This window comes from Copadichromis virginalis, linkage group LG14, assembly GCF_057382275.1.
Source record: "Copadichromis virginalis isolate Kocher_CV1m ecotype Utaka linkage group LG14, C_Virginalis_male_GT1.1, whole genome shotgun sequence".
NCBI lineage: Eukaryota > Metazoa > Chordata > Actinopteri > Cichliformes > Cichlidae > Copadichromis > Copadichromis virginalis.
In genome coordinates this window covers 10379501-10392998 of record NC_140631.1, presented here as the reverse complement: position 1 = coordinate 10392998, position 13498 = coordinate 10379501, and the positions used below count along the sequence as shown (strand labels likewise).

Sequence of the window (13498 nt, the reverse complement as noted above, 5' to 3'; positions counted from 1 at the left end):
CAATATTGGAAGGTAACCCCAATAATCATACAACTCCTATGAGAAAGCACTTGGTGAGAGTGAGAAGGAAAAACTCCCTTTTAAGGGGAAGAAACCTCAGAGGAGGGGCAGCCATCTGCCACGACTGGTTCAGGTTAAGCGGAGGAAGATATGACAAAAGACACGCTATGGGAGAAAGAGTTTTTTCCATAACTAACGATGAAATATAACACTGGTGTATAAACACAAGGGAGTGGAAAGAGGTGATTGAATTGTTCAATCACCAAGAGAAGCAGTATGGGAAGATTTATCATAAAGGAAGTCCAAATCCAAACTGGGAGCTGGTTCTATAGTAGAGAGCCCTGATAGCTAACCCTTAGTTAAGACCAGAAAATAAATGTAGCTACATTCTTCTTATCAGTTTGCTCATATCGGGGTTAAATGGTACAGCAAAATGTATCCATGCACCTAACATGCGAGTAAAGAGAAACATGATGGTACCAGTCAGTCACAATAGCTCTGTGAGCTGCCATCTGTTTTCTCTCTAATGTTACTTTGACTTCCTGCTAGCATTTTGTTCAAAGGACTGGACATAATTTCATTAAACAAATAACTTCTGGTGGAGGGAATGAGGTTACCATAACCCAGCTAGAGATGCTGATGTATTTTAGGGAGAGGACATCTCATCCCCTCATCACCTCTATCACCTTTCTGATAGGGACGTTTTCTTGTAGATGAACACAACTCAATCAATCAATCAATCAATCAATCAATCAATCAATCAATCAATCAATCAATCAATCAATCAATCAATCAATCAATCTTTATTTATAAAGCACTTTTCATACTAAAAAAATGTAGCACAAAGTGCTTTACATAGTTAAAAGCAGCCCACCCCACCCTCCAACTCACTCCCCACACTCTCATTAACATAAATGATGTGAATACACATATATCCCCCCACCCCCACCCACACACACATACACACATGCGCACACTTAAAGAGTAAAAATTGGGCTGGGCTCGCATGAGCCAAGTGAGGAAACACTATAACAGGGAGCCGTCTGCGCCAGGAACCGGTCACAGACCGCAGCCTCCAGGCTGGGCACACAGCAGGAGGGAGGCCAAGGAGCCCCCCAGCCAGGCTGAGAGGACCCCCAGAGACCCAGCAGCCATGGTCGATCACAGCCCCGGTGCAGAGAGCGCCCTCTGAGGAAACACTGGAGATATGACACAATAGGATATATACAGGGTAAAATGATAAAATAAATAAGAACAGGATACAATATAAATATAAATAGAGTAAGAAGATTAAAAAATGAATAAGAATAAAATCAATAAATATTAGGTAAAGTCTAAATTAATAATAGAATAACAGGATAGAACAAATAAGCATAAAATAAATAAACGTTAAGTAAAAGCTAAATTAAAAAGGTGGGTCTTGAGCCTGTTCTTAAAAACATGTACGTTCTCTGCGGCCCTGAGCTCCTCCGGCAGGCTGTTCCACAGACGAGGACCATACCACTGAAAAGCTGCCTCTCCGTGAGTATGTGTCCTGACTTTAGGGACAATCAAAAGGCCAGTACCAGAGGACCTCAGGGTCCGCGAGGGTTCGTATGGTAAAAGCAGATCTGAGAGATAAGAAGGCCCAAGACCATTAAGACATTTAAAAACCAATAAAAGAACTTTAAAGTCGATCCTGAAACACACGGGGAGCCAGTGCAGCGATTCTAAAACCGGTGTAATGTGGGCCCGCCCTCTGGTCTTCGTCAGCACACGAGCTGCCGAGTTTTGCAAAAGTTGTAAAGTTGAAATATTCTTCTTAGGAAGACCAGAGAGCAGGGCATTACAGTAATCAATGCGACTGGTAATAAAAGCATGCATCAGCATCTCCGTGTTGGCCCGAGAGAGAATAGGGCGGACTCTGGCTATATTTTTTAGATGATAAAATCCAGTTTTGGTTACATGTTTAGTATGTGGGATAAAACCAAGCTCAGAGTCAAAAATAACACCCAGGTGAGATGGTGAGATGAAATGCACAGTATTGTTATTCAGTGCATTCTCCAAAAGAAAATATTGTATTAACCCCATTTATCTCTGTGTTGTTTGTCTTTTAGGATCTTGCTGACTGTCGTTGTCATCTTCCGTATTCTGATTGTGGCCATCGTCGGAGAGACGGTGTACGAGGATGAGCAGACCATGTTCATCTGTAATACTTTACAGCCGGGCTGCAACCAAGCTTGCTATGACAAAGCCTTCCCCATTTCCCACATCCGCTACTGGGTCTTCCAGATCATACTGGTGTGCACACCCAGCCTCTGCTTTATCACCTACTCTGTCCATCAGTCAGCCAAGCAGAGAGACCGGCGCTACTCTTTTCTCTATCCAATAATGGAGAGGGACTACGGCGGAAGGGATGGGGCTCGGAAGCTCCGCAACATAAATGGAATTCTAGTTCAGCACGGAGGGGATAGTGGAGGAGGGAAGGAAGAACCTGACTGTCTGGAGGTGAAGGAGATCCCCAATGCCCCACGGGGCCTCACGCACGGGAAGAGCTCCAAGGTTCGCCGTCAAGAAGGGATCTCCCGCTTTTACATCATTCAGGTGGTGTTCAGAAACGCCCTAGAGATTGGCTTCTTAGCGGGCCAGTACTTCCTTTATGGCTTCAGCGTGCCTGGGATTTTCGAGTGCGACCGCTACCCGTGTCTCAAGGAGGTGGAGTGCTACGTGTCCCGGCCCACAGAAAAAACGGTTTTCCTGGTCTTCATGTTTGCCGTGAGCGGCATTTGTGTTGTGCTCAATCTGGCTGAGCTCAATCATCTCGGCTGGCGCAAGATCAAGGCCGCCATCAGGGGCGTCCAGGCCCGCAGGAAGTCTATCTGTGAAATCAGGAAGAAGGACATGGCGCATCTGTCTCAGCCACCCAACCTGGGACGCACACAGTCCAGCGAATCGGCCTACGTCTGACGATGAAGACAGACAACAGAGGGGGAGCGGGATGAATGTGCAACAGAGAGAATGAACGAATTCTGATTTTAATTTAATGAAGATGGTGTGGAGGTCAAACAAGATGACCTCTCCTCTATGACAGAATGAAACAGAATGTAAAAAAAAGACCAAACCTCAGGCTCTGCGGCGCTGAAAGTCAGCAGAGGCTTGAGAAGGAAGAAAATTAGAGAGCATCAAAGAGGACAACAAATTTCGTTTTGCAAACATACATAATAAAGACATGCTGATCTCATAAGGAGATAGTCCAACTGCCATTTTATACTTCTGTCTTTTTTAACTAACGACCTTCTCTGCTTCTCGTTTCTTATGCGGAGAATTAAATCCTCACGGGGCTGATCTAGAGATGAGAGTAAGAGGGGAAGAGGGAGGAAAACAGATGAGAGGCTGTTTTGTGTTCTCTGGGGATATTCGAAGGCGACATGGTTGTTTGATGCATCCCATGGTGCTTTTCTTCTGGACTGTGTCAGCCTCAGTGAAAAAAAAATGGGAGGGGGGGGGGGGGGGGGGGGGCAGGATAGGGGATGGGACAGGGAGGATGAGCAGCAGCAACATTATTAAAAAGAGGAACGGAAGAACTGTCAAAGCCGTGACAGACTCTGGGGAATGAAGGCAAGTTTGAGAGTGAGGGAGAACAGGAGGGAGACGTCACGCTTTGGGAAAACATATGAACCAAGGAGGGGGGGGAAGACAGAACGTTTTTCTTTTGCTTCCTCTCTTTGCCTGCTTGAGATTTTGAGGTAGACCGACGCCAAGAGAGAAAGCGCTGCCTCCCAACAGCGTGTCATGCCTCTGCTGGAACACCGTTACAAGCCAAAACCAAGAGAGTAAGACTGACGATGTTTATGTTTAGTCTCTTGGCAAAAGTTGATTTTAACAGAAACACAGTGAGTACAATAAACACTCCCCCCCCCCCTCTCTGCCCTATCCCTTACTCTTGCTCTGCTCCACTGTACAGACCTGTACAGACCCGAGGGGTTTTTCGAACGACAGCAGTGACCTTCGCTGCTCTCCTGCTGCGTAAACATCTGAGAGGAACTAATGAACAAACGGATGATCGGCCAGACAGCGTCAGTCTCTGCTAAAGCACAAACTCCACTCCCTCCAGCTTTTTCGTGTGCTAAGAGATGAAACAAAAAGAGAAGAGCGAAAGATAACGAAAGAGCTTGAGAAGAGATCGCTTTACTACAACTTTAAACAGATTTCATAAAACACATCACAATGAATAATGATTTTTCTTCTTTTGAGAAAGCGATGGTGCCATCCTTGAGATATTTAATTATTGCTGAAACGTTACATAGAGTATATCATGGTAATATTATTTATCCATTTAGAGTATATCCAAATAGATTTATTTATCTTTATGGGGCGGGTTGATTGGGAAATCTTGTTGCTGTACTTTTTATGTATAAACTGTCTGTCTTTTCTTTTCATTTTAGTTGAGTTTGAAGCATTTGTCACTGTAGGTCCTGATTAATGACATGCACGGTGTAGGAAGGGGAGAGATTTGTGAGCTTTGATATAAAAAAATGCTTTGAGGATGTGCAGCTGATTTTTTCAAACTTCTTTTGCAGCTCTTTAGAATAACACTTCTTGTTACTTATCTGAATTTAAAATGCAGTTACACCTTTATGTGTTTTATAGAGCCTTGATTTTCTTCAAAAATCAGCTGCGCAGCTTCAGGTAATTAAGGCCTATGAGCCATTAGACAAAGGCATGTTTACACAATGCGGTGTTTCTTGAATGATCAAGCTGTGTAACTGATCGTAGTTGCTCTCTAGGGACAGTTGTAGGTTGTTTGTTTTTTTAATTTCAGTGGCTTTCGTTTTGCATTTCTTTCCTGACTGGATTTCAGCATGCATGCATGGTGAGAGAAAAGAGAATGATGTGCAAGAAACAGAAAAAGATAAAGATGACAGAGAGTGTTGCACCTTGATTATTGCAGACGAGTGAAAGAGTGGCAGACTGAAGGAAGTCACGCTGGGAAAAAGATTGTATTTCTGGACACATACAGACATGCACGAGTTTATGATGCAAAAGATGGAGGGAACACACTGTGTGCCTACTGAACCAGATATAGAGACAGTTGGGTATACTTTCGTTCCACCAGCATGATTTCCTCCTGTAACTCTGCGGGGAGGAGGCCCAGGTGACTGAGACAAGGGCACAAGAACATAGCAGTTCATGCCAAACTCACAATTTGTCTGTTTAAGTCTTGTTGCAGAGGCCATAATCAGTTTACAGGTAATTGTTACAGACCAACACTCTGTGCTTTCGCCATTTAGGAGTATCAAGTGAGCATTTGCAAACTGATCACCCCTACGGAGCTCTACAGTGCAGTGGCTTCTTGTATTTTCTACACAGTCAGCCTTTAACTTATATTTTATGTTAAGTCATAAAAACCATGCAGAGTACATATAAATGATCACTGATCATTTTAAAAAGAAAAATCAGTGCCACAAAATGATATTGAAGCTATAGTGGAAATACTCTGGATATGACATGATGCTAAGTAATGGCCCTAGATCTGCAGTTGGCCTTTGAGCTTAAGCAGCAGCTCTATTTTTACATTCACTCTTACTTTTATAATCTCTGTGATTTTTACAGGTGATTATCCCCAGATTTAGTCTCTTCTGAGGATGCCGATGGGACTCGGTGAAATCAGCGAAGTTTACTACGTGGACTAGGAGGGACAAATGTGCTGACAGGCCATGCCAGAATGCCTAAGGGTTGAGCAACCTCTTGGCCTTCACTTACTGTGAGCGTGTACTTCTAGTGAAAGCTTAAATGCTGACCTTGAGCTTAAAAGCCAAGCCAATGTCCTGTACTATATGCAGCTCTGGCTGAAGAGTCACTGCACAGTACAGCGCTGATCTAATCCCTGCAGAGCACAGGTCAGTGCTGGTGTGAGGACTATTTTTACTGAATGGCGTGCACGCATGTTCAACATACACTCATTCCGCTACAAAAACAAGCGAATGCAAAAGTAGGAAGAGGAGTTTGAGCTCAGTTTAGAGCTCTTGGATTCTGTCGTTATGTCTGGTTTCATTCAGGTCAGAAACACAAACATGCACGCAGTGTGAGGATGTGGAAGGCCATAAACGTGTCCTGGTTTTCTTCGGTTTACATTTATCCAGAGTTCATTAGCGACTTGCAGCCAGTCAGTGGGTCCATCACGTTCCAAAAGTAAAAGCAGGCCTCAGTTCTTCCAGCAGTCCACTACTCTCCACCGTCTGCTTTTCTATTTGTCAATGTGAAATGAATTATGCAATTTATTTATTTTGTTTTTTTATTTGCTTCTCTTTTTGACGTGTGGGTTCATTTTGTTGTCTGTTGCTCTTTTCGTGCAGTGACATATCAAAAAAAAAAAGAAAGATGTTTTTTCTATGTAACGGAACAAAAAAAAACTATATGTGTAAAATCAAGGGTAGAGTTCTGAAATATAAGACTAGCAGAAAATATGTTATATTTCCTCCCTTGCCAAAGTGATATGCAAAATTTAATTAATTTTCAAAGATTTTGTTTATTTTAAATGCATGTGTAATTGCTAGAGTAAGCATGTTTCTATGTTTTCTTCAACAGAATCTTAAAAGAAAGGCTTTTTAAAGTCCAAAATATGGAATGAAGCTATTTTGTCTCGATGCCAAGTGTGTATATAATTTACCCAGTTTTCAGACACTACAGAGCCAGGCAGAGTATACCAACTCAGTGATGTTAAAACTACCTATTACATTTTAGCCATTTGAATTTCCAAAAGGCTAAACCACTGCATACGGTAAATCTTCTAGTTCAAGAAATTTGCACACCGATATATACCTTTATAATTAGTTGAGCTTTGTAAGCCAGTCGCTCAAATGTTGTACTGTAAAAACCACAGGGTACACAGGAATATGAACGTACAGGTAAAAGACTGGCACCATTTAGATGTCAGAACATTCCAGGGTTTAGCCTCCAGCACAAAGTGTAACTGACCTACAGTTTCCCGCGTTTTAGAGTTCGATGATTGACTCCTCAGTGAAGCTCCCTACGGACAACCTATTCAGGAAAGAAAACTGGTGATCTTTTACACCAGTCTTTTTTTTAGTACAAATACACAAAAGATTGCTTTTATAAAAACAGTATGCGTGTCAGCATACCTTCCATTTTCGATCGAACCTTGTACTGTAAAGCCCAACAATGAAAATTGTCCTCAAGCCTGATTGTTTACCTGTTGGTGCTACTGAGGTTGGATTTCAGATACATTGCCACATTCCCTAATGTCCAGCACACTACTGCCCACAAATGTACCACAGATCAGTGCAGGTCTCCTTAAAAAAAATCAAGCCGTTTCTCTTGACTGTTACTAACAGATGGCCACGTGTGCAAAAGCATACAGCCTGATGACATCATTTTCCACTTACTTTACAATGCAGAAAAGTAGCAAACAAATTGATTCCTCAGGAAACGCAGCCTGTAAATGAGCTGTTTCATTCATTCACTCAGAGCTCATTGAACTTCTACATAACTCTTTATTCTGCTGCCAGAAAGACCTTAAATTAACTTAATCCCATTATGTAGCCAATTTTAAGGGCTAGTAGTGGCCTCTGAGCAAGTTTTGAAAAATGCCCCTCTCATTCACTCAAGGGCTTCTTAGTACAAATTGAAAAGCCATGGAAAACAGAAAAGAAATTCAAACTAGGCATGGACAATGTGCACTCATAGCCCAAGATTAATATAGTATCGTCAGTTAGGCATTAAAATCATTTTTGCATTTAAATTGAAAATTAGACAACTTGTGTCAAATGAAAAGCTTTTTACTCAGTTTAATTAAATGGAAATGAAAGTTAAAAAACTCCTTTACCAGATGTTCAGCTTCATTTTATTGTGAAACAAAATGTTCCCTCTTCCTCCTCTGAGCTCTGGGCGATGCTGGTGCTGCCACCCTACAAGGTGCATAACACCCATTTCAGGTTTCAGGAATGCACCTCTCAGTTATAATTACTTCATCTAATTAGACTGAGTGGTAGATCCAGGCAGGATGGAATTTAACCAGTGCTGCCACCACCTACAGCAGTGGTCACAGTGCCATTAATGTGATATTACTACCTGGAAAGCTTCAGGTTGTTACAGTTAGTGGAAAAAAGGAGGTGCAGAACAAGTGGAACATCAGTTCCACTCCCTTATTTTCCATCCTCCTGATTAAGACCAGCATTTCATGAGCTCAGACCACGCTGTGTCTTTAAACCGATGTTACAGTGAGAGGGATGAAACCAGAATTGTTGTGTTTTAGGGGAATGGGGGAGCAATATCAAACATGGCCAATATTTGGCATCCATTAGTGGTGATCAATATTTAAAGGATAACAGATATAGAATATAGAGAATATAGTTTAAAAAATGTAGCCCTAGGCAATCATCATTTGTAAGCTTAACCTTTGCAGTCATCTGTGACATCTCCAGATGTAAAAAACATGGACTGAACATATGAACAATGGACTACACGCTGAAACACGCTCACACTTGTAACCGTGATCGGAGAACCTGTCGTTTCTGACTGCTGATTTTACAATGTACGTGACGGACCTTCGTTGAAGGTTCACTGTATATTTCTGACTGGTGTACTGTATGTAAAGACTGAATAAAACCTTGAATGTTACATCGAGCCTGAACTGGCATCCAGCCTGCTGATTTATGACCTATAAGCGAGCGTATTCGTCCATTTGTGTGTTACAGATCGGGTCGTTTTCTGAACGATGTGTTGTGTGCGTGCGTGTGTGTGTGTATAGAAAACGTGAGTGGGTGGATATGTGACCACGTGGGAATGATGAGATTTAGGGGGGGAAGCTTTCTGTGGTGTGAAGGAAACTGAACAAAGGTGGCCACAATTCATATTTATACAGGTCTATTTATAGCAGACAGAAAACAATATTTGAAGAGCTGCGTGCAGCACAGCTGGCTGGTGTAATGATATTTCTGAAGTCAATAGGTGACAGCAGGATTAAAACCTGATTTTATGATGAAAGGACAGGGTGCGTGTATGTGTGCAGTGCTTTTTTCACACTACATGCAACAGAGTGCATCCAAAAAATACAATGCCTGCATGTATGTAGCATGTTTCTGTGTGTGTGTGTGTGTGTGTGTGTGTGTGTGTGTGTGTGTGTGTGTGTGTGTGTGTGTGAGAGAGAGAGCCTATTTGTGTGTGTGCATGTGTGACCAACCCCCATCCACCTTCCTCAGCAAGGTCACATGGTGGCTGTGCTGGACTGGGATTGAAGGCTTGTTGCCACGGCGATAAGCCAGCCGGTAATATCTCTAAGCACAGCCAGGATTAATCTGCCAACAGATGGCTGGCTGCTCAGCACCACTTCCTGAAACACAGACATACACAGAATTCATATTCACCATCATCATCCTCGGCATTATTGTCCTCTTATCCTTTCATATCACCTTTGCTTCCGCTGGGACGCCGCCATACACATCATCAGTTTCCTCCAACATCGAAGCCATCCACCTTTACTGCATCAACTGTAAGACCAGGGTTACGAGTTTTCATCATCACCATCATTTCTCCTCATGTACATTATGATGAGGAGCCGTCATAAATTACTTTTTCTCTCACCTGAATGACCACGGCCATTATCTGAAACTGCCTTCATCTCACAGGGATCAATACACGGGGTATAAGTTAAATCACCTTGTGTGCCTCTCTATTCATCACCATGGCCTCATGAAAATGGAAGCAGGACCTTAGTTCACAGTTCAGAGATTTGACATGTCATGCACACGGCTACTGAGAACACTGCAGAGCAGATGTAAGCAGTGAACCTCACAGTGAAGGTGTGGGGTTTAAATCTTTTGGTTTGGTGGGTACACTTTCTCTGGAGAGTTTCTGTTCTCCATGTGGAATCAGTTCAGCATCATATACCAAAAGTTGGGGGAATTTATTTGTGAAGACAGTCATAGCAGTATTGCCTGCTGCATCTGGAAAAGCCGGTTTATCTGCAGCACACTGCAAGAAAGATGAATGTGTAAGGCAACCTGAAAATGAATGGATGGTAAATACCTAAATGCATGTCCACATAATAAAAAGTGTACCATATGCACATATGTGCAGACTAAGAAAATTTCCTCCTTCAACACAAGTGTCAGGGAGATGAATCTTTTAACTTACCAAAGTAAGTAAAAATGCATTTGTGCATCTGCACTCATCTGTTACAAGCCTAATAATCCATGACTTCATTATGCATGTGACAGGTGACTGTAGACTGATACTAAATAAGAGTCGCTGAACCTGACAAATAGCATGACTTCTTCCACCACAGGTCACCTAGAAAGTCTCTGCTTTAGTTTTGGCCACTAAATTGTAGTATTTTATCCATCTATACTGGTGTTAGCACTAATTACCAGGTATATGTATGTGTGCAGTGTTAGCTGATATCTTTTCATCTCACCCAAATATGTAGCATGATTTTATATCTCTGTGCTGGTGTTGTTCCATCATCTTCATAATAATGTTGACATAAATAATTGCATTTTTATTCTTTTTCCTCCATATTGCAAAGCTATGACATCACACGCCTGATCAGTTGCAATGTTGATGCTGGACAAACATGTTTGTGATGCAGCATCAATACCAACACAGGGAGATTAGACAGACCACAAATATGAGAGGGGTGGAATGTGCTCAAACAGACCTACACACCAGTGGGCAAATTACTGAACTTGAGGTGTAGTTGCTTTTTCAATCAGTAATTAGTGGAGTGAACTCTACACATATTTCAGGGCCTCTCAGAAAAGCCTTTACAAACATCTGGGAGTGAAATAAATCCCTGTGTGTTAAAACCAGGTGTTTAACACACAGGATAATGTGAGATGGGGTCAAGAGGGATAGCTGTGTGCTGCAGATCTATTTACAGTTTACAGGTTTTTATGATTTCTTTGCACTTTTCTTTTCGCAGGATGGAATGATAGTGCAGCATACACCTTCAGTTTCTTAGGTTTCCTTATTGTTTTGTGTACTGGTGAATCCAAAGTGCTGTCAAACAAATCCATTCAGGCTCACAATGTGAAACTACCAGCTGTAGTCAATCATGATCACTAACGAGAACTAGAGAACAGGCTTTGTCAAGTTAAAGGACAGCGTAGAACCTTTAGCACCATTAAAAACATTAAAGTGAATGTATGTATACATGTGAGTCTGTATGTTTACTTCTGACCATCTGCAGATCCAAGATAAAAAAAAATCGGGTTTGAATATATTTGAATATTCAAATCCGATTTTTGTTTTTTAAAGTCAATAAAGATGTAAGATGTACAATTTTTCCACCCTAGAAAAAAAAATAGTTCAAAGAAATCATTAAAAGCCCCAAATTACTATAAGATTTATGCTCATGATACATGTATCCCCTGTATGTATCACCAAAACGAGTAACCAGAACTATACTATAGACAAGTTGCCAGTCAATCAGAGGCTGACAATTAAAAACATGTCATGTCCTTGAACTGAAGGGACAGCAAAGGGAGGGGATGAAAACTGCGGGATGAAAAAGCGTTTATTTTTGGTCTATTTGACAAACAGAATTATGCTACTGACCAACAGCAGAGAACTGGTGCATCCAAAATAAATTAAGCTGTTAATGTGTATTCTCCCGTTTTGTCAAAAATGAAGCAACACTAACAGCTCTTTGCATTTTTTATGTATTTTGACTTGATAGTCAATTCAATTTTTATTTGTGTAGCCCAATATCACAAGTTTGCCTCTGGGGTCTTTACAATTTGTACAGCATATGACAACCTCTATTCTTAGACTCTTGATTCAAATGAGGAAAACTTCCTCTCTTGCAAATAACCCAGCACACACTTTTTTCTTTTCCCCCCAAGCTTTCAGCACTGAATATTCCTAAGTCCATGATTTTAAAAAATGAAACACTGTTTCATAAAAAATAATATACGTAAACACATAACAATTTGATAACATACATTTTTGAACTAATGTGCTAATTCTTGACAACCAGTAGTTAATGAAGAGTGTTTCCTGACACAAAGAGCTAATAGGCAACTGAAGCAGTTAGCCGAGAGCTGAATCAATATGACAGAAATATGTAGCGGTCAGACTCAATAAGTCTATTTATTTAACTGAAAATCTCTAACTTATTTTTTAAACTAAGCCAGTCTTACCACAAAACTCTTCTCTACATGATTTGCCATGGCTGATGGGCAAAGCAAGAAAATGGCAGGATGAACACATGTGAACACACTAACAAAAAGTGTTGAAGAAAGCAATGAAAAGATGATGGGAATCACAGGGTGCATAAAAATAAAACAAGACCATCAGAATGAAAGGAAAGAAGAAAGCTGATAAGCCATACTGGTAATGATAGAAGTAGAACGGGAATGAAATGAAGATTTGAGACAGGAAGAGAAACAAATGGCCTCGAGGAATGTTAAGAATGGTGCGAGAAGATAGAGGAGATGGGTAAGGCCAGAGAAAAGCCTGGAGGGGTAATGAATGGAGGCTCAGGGTGAAGTGAAGCATAATGGAAGGAAGGAAGGAGGGAAGGAAGGAAGGAGGTGAATGGAAAATTAACAAAGTTAGAAGACACAAGAAATTAAAAAGTCACAAAGAGAATGCTGTGTAGAATGCGTAAGGAAAGCATGTAGGGTGGAGTGAAGGGGAGGTGGTGTAAGGCGAGAGCAGAGAGGTTTAAGAGTGCTGCTGCAGCCGCAGAGCTGGAGTAAGGCAACATGCGAACATGCTGGCTGTTCTGCCTGGCTGCCCCTGCTCTGTCTTCAGGGAGAGCAGCTGAGGAGGAGGGAAAGAAGGGGATGAGGAAGAGAGGGACGAGGGTAAGCGATTGCTTTGAGACTGAATATAGAGAAAGATAAATAGGTTGCGGAAAGTGTTGATTTTTTTTGAGGGGGTAACAGGTGAAGAAATGGGAGATGAAGATGATGAAATGGCAGTCATGCTGTTCAAACAAAAGTGGCCTTCTGAGAGTCAACAGGGAGAGTGAGTGAAGTGAGAGGGGCTTTAGGGGAAATCAGTACTATGGTAAGATGGGAAGAAATGTAGAAAAGAGAAAAAGTTTTAAAAAAGGAGTGATGGGACCAGAGAATCAGGAGGCATTTAAACCAATGATGGACAGCGACGCAATGAGTAAGAAGGACAGTAGAGACAAGAGAAGAGGCATGAAGGAGGGTGGAAGAGGAAAAAGAAGAAGAAGAAAAAATAAGGAGAAGGAAAGGAATCATGTCAGAGTGATTGTGAGATGGCGAGGCAGTAGCTCTGGGCAGGGTGAGAGGAAGTGATGCGTATGCTAACAGGAAGGAGCAGATCTCGGCGGCATGCGCCAATCAAACACCAGTCCTCCCAGGCGCCCTCTCTGACCGCCAGCACAAACATATACTACCAACACGTGCACACACACAAACACACAAACAAATTACAAAGCATTGGAGCCGATCCTGGGACCACTTTGCTTATACCTACTTGAACAGACATCTAACATGCATACACAAAAATTAGGACCGGCAGG

The 13498-nt window shown here is 41.8% G+C and overlaps 1 protein-coding gene across 1 annotated transcript in view; it reads left to right on the top strand.

Moving 5' to 3' along the window:
* gjd1b (gap junction protein delta 1b) overlaps nucleotides 1-3455 on the top strand; it is a 32927-nt gene extending 29472 nt beyond the window's left edge. The window contains exon 2 of the mRNA XM_085479264.1: nucleotides 2097-3455. Coding sequence (XP_085335390.1) covers nucleotides 2097-2946 — 850 coding nt within the window. The 3' untranslated portion in view covers nucleotides 2947-3455. The remainder of the gene's footprint in view (nucleotides 1-2096) is intronic.
* Nucleotides 3456-13498: the final 10043 nt, after the last annotated feature.